The 11,187-nt window shown below is 41.5% G+C and overlaps 1 protein-coding gene across 1 annotated transcript; it reads right to left on the bottom strand.

Moving 5' to 3' along the window:
- Positions 1-9,167: 9,167 nt before the first annotated feature.
- On the bottom strand, positions 9,168-9,752 carry LOC136071388 (uncharacterized). Its single transcript, XM_065782607.1, has one exon. It carries the CDS (start codon positions 9,750-9,752, stop codon positions 9,168-9,170), a length of 585 nt encoding a protein of 194 aa, XP_065638679.1.
- Between the last annotated feature and the right edge of the window lie 1,435 nt (positions 9,753-11,187).

Below are 11,187 nucleotides of genomic sequence, written 5' to 3' on the forward strand. Positions count from 1 at the left end.
TCTTATCCCCAAAGAAAGATGTCCTTAGATACAGAGTCCAGCTTTAGTTCCCAGCAACAAATAATGAAGCAGAGTATGAAGCAGTCTTGATAGGCTTAAGGGTTGCAAAAGCCCTGGGTGCAAGAAACTTGAAATTGAACTCTGATTCAAAGTTTGTGACAGGGCAGATGAACAATGAATACGAGGCCAAGGAGGACAGGATGAAGAGGTAATTAGCGTTAACCAATCAATTAATTTCTAACTTTGATGATGTCAAGGTTACCCAGGTACCCCAGGAGGAAAACTCTGAAGCAGATGAGGTTGCTAAGCTAGCATTGTCAGATACAAGCGAACGATGACCTGGGTTATACATAAAGGTGCTATATCTTCCGAGCATTGAAGGGTTTGGTGTGAACCACGTTCAACCAGGAGCAAGTTGGATGGATCCAATAATCACATACATTAAGAATGGTAACCTCCCTACAAATCTCGCAAAAGCCAAGAGAGTCAGAGTTAAGTTGTTCAAATTTACGATCTTGAATGATGAGTTTTGCAAGAGGGGATTCTCACAACCCTACTTAAGGTGCCTCGACCCAAAGGATGCTAAGTATGTATTAAGGGAGATCCACGAGGGGGTATATGGAAATCACTCTAGACCATGGTCACTTGTTGGGCAAGTTGTTCGTGTAGGGTATTTTTGGCCAACCATGCAGAAAGACGTAGCTCAGGTCATCCAGAAGTGCGATAAGTGCCGACGATTTGGAAATGTACAACATGTCCTAGCAGAGCACTTAATGAACATCACCTTACCATGGTCGTTCTCCACATGGGGAATCGACATAATGGGCCCCTTACCCCCTGGTAAGAAACAGGTAAAATTTCTAGTCCTTGTTATTGATTATTTCACAAAGTAGGTGGAAGCAGAGCCTTTGGCAATTATAACGGAGGCCAAGATACAACACTTTGTAGGGAAGAACCTTGTGTGTCAATTTGGAATTCCACAAGTCATCATTTTCAATAATGGGTGGCAGTTTGACGGCCACAAGTTTAGGAATTTCTACAAAGAGCTGGGAATAAACAACCACTATTCTTCACCTGGTCATCTGTAGGCCAATAGCTAGACAGAAGTCACAAATCAAACTTTGCTCAAATTGATCAAAACCTGACTTGAGGGGGCAAAAGGGGTATGGCCTGACGAGCTCCTAAGAGTATTGTGGGCATACAAAATGATGATGAGGACTCCAATAGGTCAGACGCCCTTCAAGATGGTAGTTCGGACCAAGGAAGTAATTCCGGTAGAAGTTGAAGTGTCAAGCATTAGACGGGCATGGTATGACGAGCAAAGCAACAACGAGGGCCTTAAGCTAGCTCTGGATTGTTTACCTGAGGTCAGGGACGATGCAGCCCAGAGAATGGCCTTGTATCAGGAGAGGATGACGAGGTATTATAACCACAGGGTCAAGCTGAAGCATTTGAATCCTGGGATATGGTTTTGCGGAAAGTCTCACAGGCTACCAAAGATCCAAACAAAGGGAAGCTGGGCCCTAACTGCGAAGGCCCATATAAGGTCGTTCGTTATTCAAGAAGGGGAAGCTACTACTTAGAGGACACGAACGGGAAGTCTTTGCCTCGGCCTTTGAATGCAGAGCACCTTAAAAATTATTATCAGTAAGGAAGTAGATTTCAGCCATAATAAGTTCTAGGGTTTAGAACATCTAGCTTATTCATCCACAAATAAGTGGGACATCAATTTCATTGTTTTATGCATTTATTTTTTCGTACTTTATTTTTAGCACTTTTTATGTTTCCATGAATTTATACCCTTGTAACACCTCTTTATAAGCAAGGATGAATAAAATAGGCAAAATGTCTACTGAAGTTATTCCTTCTAATGACAAACATTCCAAGGATAAAAGTATTGTCAATATAAATGACGAGGTCAAAATCCAAATCCATTGATAAAAACATTAAGTTTAAATCAAAAGGATAAAAATCTCATCAATATAAATGACGAGGTAAAGATCCAAATCCAGTGATAAAAACATTATGTTCAAATCACAAGGATAAAAATCTCGTCAATATAAATGACGAGGTAAAGATTCAAATCTAGTGATAAAAACGTTATGTTCAAATCACAAGGATAAAAATCTCGTCAATATAAATGACGAGGTAAAAATCCAAACCCAGTGATAAAAACATTAAGTTTAAATCACAAGGATAAAAATCTCGTCAATATAAATGACGAGGTCAAAATCCAAATCCAGTGATAAAAACGTTAAGTTTAAATCACAAGGATAAAAATTTCGTCAATATAAATGACGAGGTCAAAATCCAAATCCAGTGATAAAAATGTTAAGTTTAAATCACAAGGATAAAAACCTCGTCAGCATAAATGACGAGGTCAAAATCTAAGCTCAGTGATAAACACAAAATCACAAAGACGAAAGATCTAGCCGAGTCTAGTTCATTAACCAAGAAAAAAAATTTCACGAGGATAAAGCAACAATGTTCTAACATGGGCAGAGCAATAAGTTGTTCAAAGTAAAAGTCTCAAAACAAGGAGGCAACTATTGTTTGTTAAGAAACCCCAAAAACAAAAGGGGGAACCCACTATTCTTAAAATTTAAAAAAAAAAAAAAATGAAGAAGAAGAAGAAGAAGAAGAAGGAGAAATCATGAAGAAGGGGCAGTTGATTCATCCATATCTTTTCCTTCAGTAGCCTTGTCTTTCTTCGTGGCACCCGATTCAGCTTCTTCCAACTCCTTTGCTTCATCTTCAAGAATCTCGATGTCAATCTTTTCAAAATCCAAGCTAGAAAAATCTACAGCCAAACTATGGTGCTTCATGGTCCATCGATGTAGAAGCTCAAATCCTTTAAAGTACTGCATAAGCTGAAGGTTTGAAAATTCCTCTAACTGCTTGAACTTTTGGACAACCTTGTCCCTCTCTTCATTAGTCTTCAGGAGAGCAGCCTGAATCTCTTCATCCTTCTAGACGACCAAAGCCTTCTCTATGCGTAGGGCCTCAGTAAGCTCCTTTATTTTTTGGTTCGCTTCATTCCTTTTGTTCATGACAGCAATCAAATCCTTCTTCAATTGGGAGCATTCAACTTACACAGATTCCACTTTTGACATAGCCACTATGACCTTCTCCTCCATGTTCAAATAATCAGTGGTGATACGTAATGACTCCCCAAGGACCTAATTGGAACAAGTAGATAAGGGAAGAAATTATGCACAATGCACATCCACATGTACAGACAGATCCAAAAAGTGATGCTGGAAGGACAAAGTTACATACCTGCACCAATTTATGGATGTGCCAACTGACGAGTTCATGGGAGGGAATGGACGATAAATCCTTTAGCTCATCGTTGGTAATCACATTATGTGCACGGCCTAAGGCTGTAGCAGGGTCGTCCCATATGCTTATCCCAATTTTGTTTTTGCCCTTTGTGCGAGTGAGCGAAGGGGTAACGGCAGTCACTTGGAGAAGAAAGGGTGACATTAACAACTAGAAGGGCCGCAGCATCAACCTTCTCATCACTTAGTTTTCTTTTTTTCAAGTCAGAACTAAGCTTGGCTAGAGGTTCATTTTTCAGGTCTCTGATGTAGGCGTAGTTATCTTTGCTATACCTGGTGGCCATTTCTATATATTAAAAAAAAAAAAAAAAAAAAAAGGCAATTCCCAATTAGACAATAGACGGAATTAAGAAAGAAGAAGCAAGGATAGACAAACTTACTTTTCTCTTCTAGGCGGATTTTTTCCAAACGTACTTTGAAGGCTGGGGCCTAAGCAAAAATCATACAAGTGACGAAGATCAATTAGGTCGTCGAAATCCTCTATTTCACAAGCATAAGCAAGGGCAGCTCGAACCCGGTGGTGATATTGATCTTCAAGGTCAGGACGATCAAGAGCTGCGAAGAATCAAAGTAAGAACTTTGTTAGACGAGTAATCAAGGTATGGAAAAAGAACAAAAGACGATCATAGAAATACGCACCAAGCGCTGGAACTTCCTATTTCCGTAGTAATCTTGGGACTTCCCCCAAAAATCGTCAGATAAGGTTCCCAACCTATTCTAGAAATGAAAACCCCTAACAATCCTAGATTTCCTACCCAAGGCAGGAGTTCAAAATACCCATAATGGGTAGAAGCTTCAAGCGATACAAAAATAGAAACTCATTCAAACTGATCATCTCCCGTTACAAGCAGACACCCAAATGGATATAGCTTATTACCATCCTCCAGGCATTGGGGACGAGCTGACTAGGGCAATCTGAAGTTCACTCAGGAGATTTAANCGAGGCAATCTAATAGAGGTCCCTTTGGGAAACTGAAACCTTTTCCTAAAACCCTTTAGATGACTTTCTTTCAAAGAACAAGATTCGGAAAGAGCATGCAAGGGGCGAGAAGAAGAAGATGAAGGCAATTTTGAAGCGGTGGTGTCCACTACCTTACTCAAAGAATCAGTATTGGAAGACAACCTAGTCTCCAGTTTGCTAGATTGAACATCATCTACCCTATATTGAATAGTATCCATCTCCGAATGATGTCTTATCAAAGAGTCATGGATTAAAGGATAAAGGAATAGTGAAACCGGCCTTAGGGCAGAGGAATAAGGAATAAACAACCCTACTTGTGGACGTCGACCTGAGGAGTATTCTAAGAAAACTCCTAATCGAGCGAAGAAAAATGAGACCAAGGGGCACTCTTGGCTAAGAAAATCAAAACCAGCCATCAAAGCATAAAGAAAAGGAACCTTACTAGGAAAATATGAATATTTCTCAAGCGCGCAGAAGTTCAGACCAAATAAAGCGAAGGGAAAGGAAAAATTTTTCTTCCTAAAAGGAAAACTAAGAATTAAGGCGTGCCAGAATCAAGGATGTTTCACACGAACCATGAATTGGGGAACAACACGTGTTCACTTCCAAAAAAGTAGTCGTTTCGCATTTAAAACAGGAGTCGAATTTCAAGAATCGGGAAGATACGAAACATCATGACTAGTCATGTTCTTGAGATCGTCCAACTTGATGACGACCTAGGAATGGGGGGGGCAACTGACGAGTACAAGACAAGATCGCTGACGAGTATAAGATAAGATCGTCTAGATAAAAGACGACCTTATCTACCCCCTAGTTGAGGACGAGAACAAGTGTAAAAGTCCGATGTCATACATCGTCTCTCGTGGCTAGCTAGGTCAGCACTCATTGAATGCGTAAATAAATGCCAACAGGCTAGCTCATGAGCAATGATTGCGCCGGACCAGTTACAAGAGCAGTAATGGCTCAACTGTCACACGTAACACCTTAAATGGAATCATCATTGGCAATTAATGGCTCACTCCTCTCAGGAGAAAAACGTTTAAAGCATCATTAACAGACATAACTATGCCAACCCAAAGCAAACTATAAAAGGGGAAATGGAGCTCAGGTAAAGGACACGAAAAATTTTTATAGAGAGAATTGCGAGAAACTTATTTTGAGAATTCATAATTTGACTTTAGCATCAGAGTATTATCAACTAGCCTCACACCAGTGAAACCCTCCCTTACCTTTCTTTCTTAACCATAGGTATCGGAGATCGTCCATTAGCACTGACGAGGAGCATACTGACGAGGTCAAGTTTCGGCTTCATAAAAAATGATTGTATCGAAACAGTCAAATAATTCTTCTATATTACAATGAGCTAGAAGCTAGTCATCCTTTTTCCTTTCCTGATTTGAAAGTTACAATATTCTTAAAATTAATGATAGAGATAATACAACAACAATCATGGGGGTGACTAGTGACAAGAAGAAACAAGAATTTAGCACCAAAAAAAAAAAAAAAAAAAAACCAAACAAACAAACAAACAAGAAACAAGAACAAAAATATTAACCTTAAAGCTACTAGGAAAGACTATGATTACCTGAAGATCGTGAAGAATTAAACGGTTCCATAGCTCATGATCTTCATGAAATTTTGGATAAGGCAAGAGAGAATTTGATGCTTGTTACGTGCTCTCTTGAGAGGGAGGACTCTCTCTATTGCATCTTTTTGCCTTCTTCACTCCTAACTTTTGTGGTTGGAAGTTGATATTGGCAACTCTCCTTTGATCCATCTTGAAAGATCAAGCTGTGGTGGCTGTAGAGCACATTTCTCAAAATTTGCTTCAATATATATATACATCGAGGAAAGCAAGAATCAAAGAATTACACCATATTATTTGGGCTAACAAAAGTGCCGACTTGGCATTGACGTGTTTGAAAATTTTGATTTTGTACAAAAAAGAAAAGAAAAGAAAAGAGGAACTCATTTGGAAAGAGCAAAGGAACTAGCATGGAAGCCACAAAGGCACTGTTTTAAAAACCGGACCGGACCGGCCGGTTCGGTCGGTTCAACCGGGAACCGGATGTCAATCCGGTCCGGTTAAAAGTCCCATAACCGGTCAATAACCGATCAACAACCGGAAAACCGGCCAAAAACTGGTCAAAAACCGGGGTTGAACCGAAAATTGGAAAAAAAACGGTTTGATGTCCGGTTCAGTTTTTAAAACCATGCACAAAGGTCAGTGTCTGGGGAGTGGGGACAATTGTGTGATGCAAGAATTCAAAAGTCATAAGATGGTTAATTATATTAATATATAGGGAAGACTATATATATATATACACACACACACACACACACACACACAAGATGAATGGGTTTGGTTTCCTTAATTTAGTGAAAATATTCATCAAAAAAATTTTGTGAAAAATAAAATAAATTTCTAAAAAAAAAAAAAAAGTAAACAAAGAAAAAGAAAATAAAGAAAGTTTAGGAAAATGTGACGTCCTTGTTTGACACACTTATGAAAGGAAAATTATTAAATATTCTGGGAATATCACATGAATTGTAGATCCCATTATAAATTTAATCAATGGGATCCACAGTTATGTGAGAGAGGGGAGCACGCACTTATGGTACTCTGAGAGTACCCAATAATTACCCTTATGAAATTACTTTATTTTCTACAAATTCTCAAGAATTAGAGAACATTTTAACATTTAACTATTATCAATTTTTGGGGATATATATCAATAAAAAACAGAAAGAAAGAAATAACTTTTAAAAACATTCTTCATCATTTTTTGAATGCTTCTATGTCATATTTCCTCATTCTGAACATACAAAACCATTAATGCAATGATTCTAACATAGAAAAATCATCTATCAATTTGAAACAAATTTCTTTTGAATTATAAATTTTGTATCTTTATTATTCAATCATAAACATTGCTTTCAATACTCCTACAATGTGAAAGAAGTGATGCGGAATGCAGAAGTGTCAAGAAGTAGAATACATCTACTTCTAGAAAACAAGAAATAAAACATGTTTACTTCTGAAAATAACCTTGAATTCATGAGGGTCCTTGAATTCAAAAGGAGAAAGGTTTCTGAAATCCGCAAGAGAAACAATAGATAAAAGTTTGAATTTTTATTAATACCTGTAGGGTTTGATTTGGCAGCCTAGGCCCAAAAGGGATGAGTTACGAACCCAATGAACCAAAGACAATGAACTTGAAGAGAGTGGGCGAAAGAGCTGGGCTGGGTGTGAATCAAACAGAGGTTAATTATAGTGTTTAAGGATTCACTGACACAAGATCATGCTCATCTTCTTTGACAAATGTCTGTCCGAGGAGATATGTTATTGAATGTGAGGTGATTACAATTCTTGGAACTACAGTAAAATTGTCTAATTCTTCTCCCCCATTTTTCTCCAATCTCCATTATTAGAGACCTCTCTTGCTTATATAGCACCCTTTCCTATCATCTTCATCATCCACTTGTTCTTCATCTAAACATCCACTTGAGTGCATGTCCCATCAGGTACTCTTTTTACCCCTTCGTGAGTGGTAGTAGCTGAGATTACACTATTCAGGGGTCTTCTCCACATTAATGCGGCCAGAAAAGCAGCTGTAGTGCATTTAATGCGGTGATAGCAACTTTCCCTTAAAATATTTTCTCGTTCTAATCATCCCTAGATATGCCCAGAGCTTACCTTCGTCGTTGGGATTGCCTGAGAGTCCATTCGGACCTTCTATTCGTTGGCTGGGTCAAGACTATTTACGTCCGAGGAGTGTAAACTCTTCGGACAAAAGGTGATCTTTTCGGACGTTACTCTTCCTTTACTTCTGGGTTGGCTGCGTTCAGATGAATTCTACTCCGACCCGCTATTACTCTTCGGACGTACAGTACTCCTCAAGACGGGGCCCATAGCCCAATAAGTATATCTGGGCTTTTACCCCCCACAACAGCCCCTCAAAATCCTAATTTTTCCCTCGCATCCAAAGAGAAAAGGTGGGATTTTGACTTGTCACGAGGTGAGAAATTTGAGGAGAGACAAACATTTGAACTGACATGCGTGTGGGCCTAGATAGAAGCACTTCATTATTGCCACTGTTTGTTTTCGTATTTCCAAGGTGCTACGTTAATTACTCCGGGCAGTGCCTTGTCTTTCATATCCAACGGTGGGCTGTCGATCCAACGGGCGTGGTTCTTCCCCGGGATTTGAGCGAAATAACTCCTGCCCTTTCATTTAACCCCGTATAAAAGTGGTAGTTGCAAATAGGAGTGACGAAAGTGGTCTTTTCCTGGTCGTCCAGGGCCAAAGGTATCTGGTGGTAGCCTTGGAAGGCGTCCAGGAAGCTCATCCGAGGATGGCCGACAATGGCATCCACTAGCTGATCGATCTTTGGCATAGGGAATGGATCTTTGGGGCAAGCCTTGTTTAAATCGGTGAAGTCCACGCACATTCGCCATTTCCCACTCTTTTTCTTCACTACTACAGTATTCGCTAGCCACTCGGGGTAGAAAACTTCCTTAATGACTCCAGCCTGTTTGAGCTTCGCTACTTCTTCCCTTACTGCTTCAGCATGTTCCTTGGATGGGCGCCGAGGAGGCTGCTTCTTAGGGGTTACCAGTGGGTTGACTCTCAAATGATGACAAATGAATTTTGGGTCCACCCCGGGGGCTTTATAAGCGTCCCAGGCAAATACGTCAAGGTTTTTCTTGAGGAATTCTACTAATTTTTCCCTTTCCAGAAGAGGCAGCTCGGATCCGACTTGGAAGAATTTTTCTGGATTGTCTCCGATGGTGACTTTTGTCAGATCCTCGCACCTAGCTCCTTCTTCTGGATCCTCGGCGGGCAATTCCCGAGGCTTTAATTGCTATAAACCCTTCTCGGCCCCAGACGAGTGCTCGGCTTTGGGTTCATGCTGAATGGCGGCCACTAAGCACCGGTGGGCTATGGACTGATCCCCTCGGATCTCATAAACTTGTCCTTCGGACGGGTATTTGACTTTCTGATGCAGAGTGGAGGAAACAGCCCCTAGTGCATGAAGCCAAGGTCTGGCTACGATTGCCATATAAGGTGAATACACATCCACAACTACGAAATCCACCTCCACCACTTCAGAACTGGTTTGCACAGGGAGGCATATCTGGACTTTTGGGGTGACAGCTTTTCCCTCGAAACTCGCGAGGGGAGAGTTGTATGGCGTTAAGTCCTGAGGTTTTAAACCTAGCCCCTTGTAAAGATCGGGGTACATTATCTCCATGGCACTGCCCTGGTCCACCATTACCCTCTTCACGTCGTATCCCCCAATTCTGAGGGTAATTACTAAGGCATCGTCATGGGGTTGGATGGTCCCCATCTTATCTTCATCCGAGAACCCTATGACCAGTTGCGCTGCTACCTTAGCTCTCTTCAGGTTTTGACAGGCATCAGTTGTAGATGAACGGGCAACTGACATCACCTTTGAGGGCAAGGATCCTGTTCTTCCTGGTGCGGCGAAGACGACATTGATAGTTCCTAACGGAGGCTTGGATGGATCGTTTCTTCAGGATTCTATGCTTGTCTGACTTTCTCAGCCACTAGAGTGGTGCAAGAGGTGTTTTAATCTACCATCCCAGACCAGTTGGCCCAGGTGGTCCCACAGGCTCCTGCAATCCTCTGTGGTATGCCTATGGTCCTGATGATACTGGCAGAAGAGATTATGATTGCGCCTTTCGGGGTTTCCCACCATCTTATTCGGCCATCGGAAGAATGGTTCGCCCTTAATCTTTTCCAGAACTTGGTGTACTGGCTCTTTGAATACAGTATTGACTGTTTGATGGTTAGTTGATCCCGTCGCAGAAAAATCCCTCCGGGGTTTACTGCCGCTGAGTCGATCTGACCTAAAATCCCTTCTTTCTTAGGGGATAACCTTTTCCTTGCCCTTCCCCTGTTGCTGGTCTTCTTTAACTCTTTTATACTTTTTGATGCGGTCCATCAGCTGACGCATGCTAGTGACTGGCTTGCCTGACAAAGATGTCCTCAAGCCATGATCAGTGGGGAGGCCGAGCTTGAACATGTCGAGGGCCATCACGTCAAAGTTGCCCTCCATATCGTTAAACATCTCCCAGTACCTGTCCGAATACGCCTTCAGAGTCTCACCCTCTTGCATGCTCAAGGATAGCAGGGAGGACAAGGGCCTGGACACTCTTCGGCAGGTGACAAAACGCGAACCAAAGGCTTGAGTGAGTTCTTTGAAGGAGCTGATGGAGTCTTCCTTTATGCTGTCAAACCACCTCATCGCAACCGGTCCGAGGCTGGAGGGGAAGACCTTACACATCAAAGCTTCATTCCTGGAATAAACTGTCATTCGCTGATTAAAATGACTGACATGTTCTACTGGGTCCGTTTTACCATTGTAGATGGTGAACGTAGGTTGGTTAAAATGCCGGGGGAGTCTCACTTCCTCAATCCTGCGTGTGAAGGGCGATCTAGAGATTTGGTTCAAGGCCTTGCTCATAGCATCGTTCCCTATATCTCCACGTGGTGGGCTCGGAGGTTGCTTCTCATGACGATGCTCCTCTTGGTAGGAAAAGGACTCATTGACTGGCGTTTGCGATCTTTGTTGGTAAGTGGGATCCTGTTGGTCGTCGGACTCCTCATCGTAATATGAAGGAATCTGTTTCTGTTTTGCATGACGCAGCTCTCTTTTTAACTTTTCAACCTCCAGCTACAAATCCTGGTTCTTTTGTGCATGGGATATGTAACTCCCATCACGTGATTGGCTTTGCCCAGTATGCACGGTGTCTGCACTGCCTTCACGATCCTGTCTCTGCTTCAAATTAAGGAAAGGGTCCGCATGCTGGGATGCCCTTGACTCTGCCTGTTGTTGGCCTTGTTCAGTCATCCTTTAC

The sequence above is a fragment of the Quercus suber genome, unplaced genomic scaffold (assembly GCF_002906115.3).
Source record: "Quercus suber isolate HL8 unplaced genomic scaffold, Cork oak 2.0 scaffold_307, whole genome shotgun sequence".
Lineage (NCBI taxonomy): Eukaryota > Viridiplantae > Streptophyta > Magnoliopsida > Fagales > Fagaceae > Quercus > Quercus suber.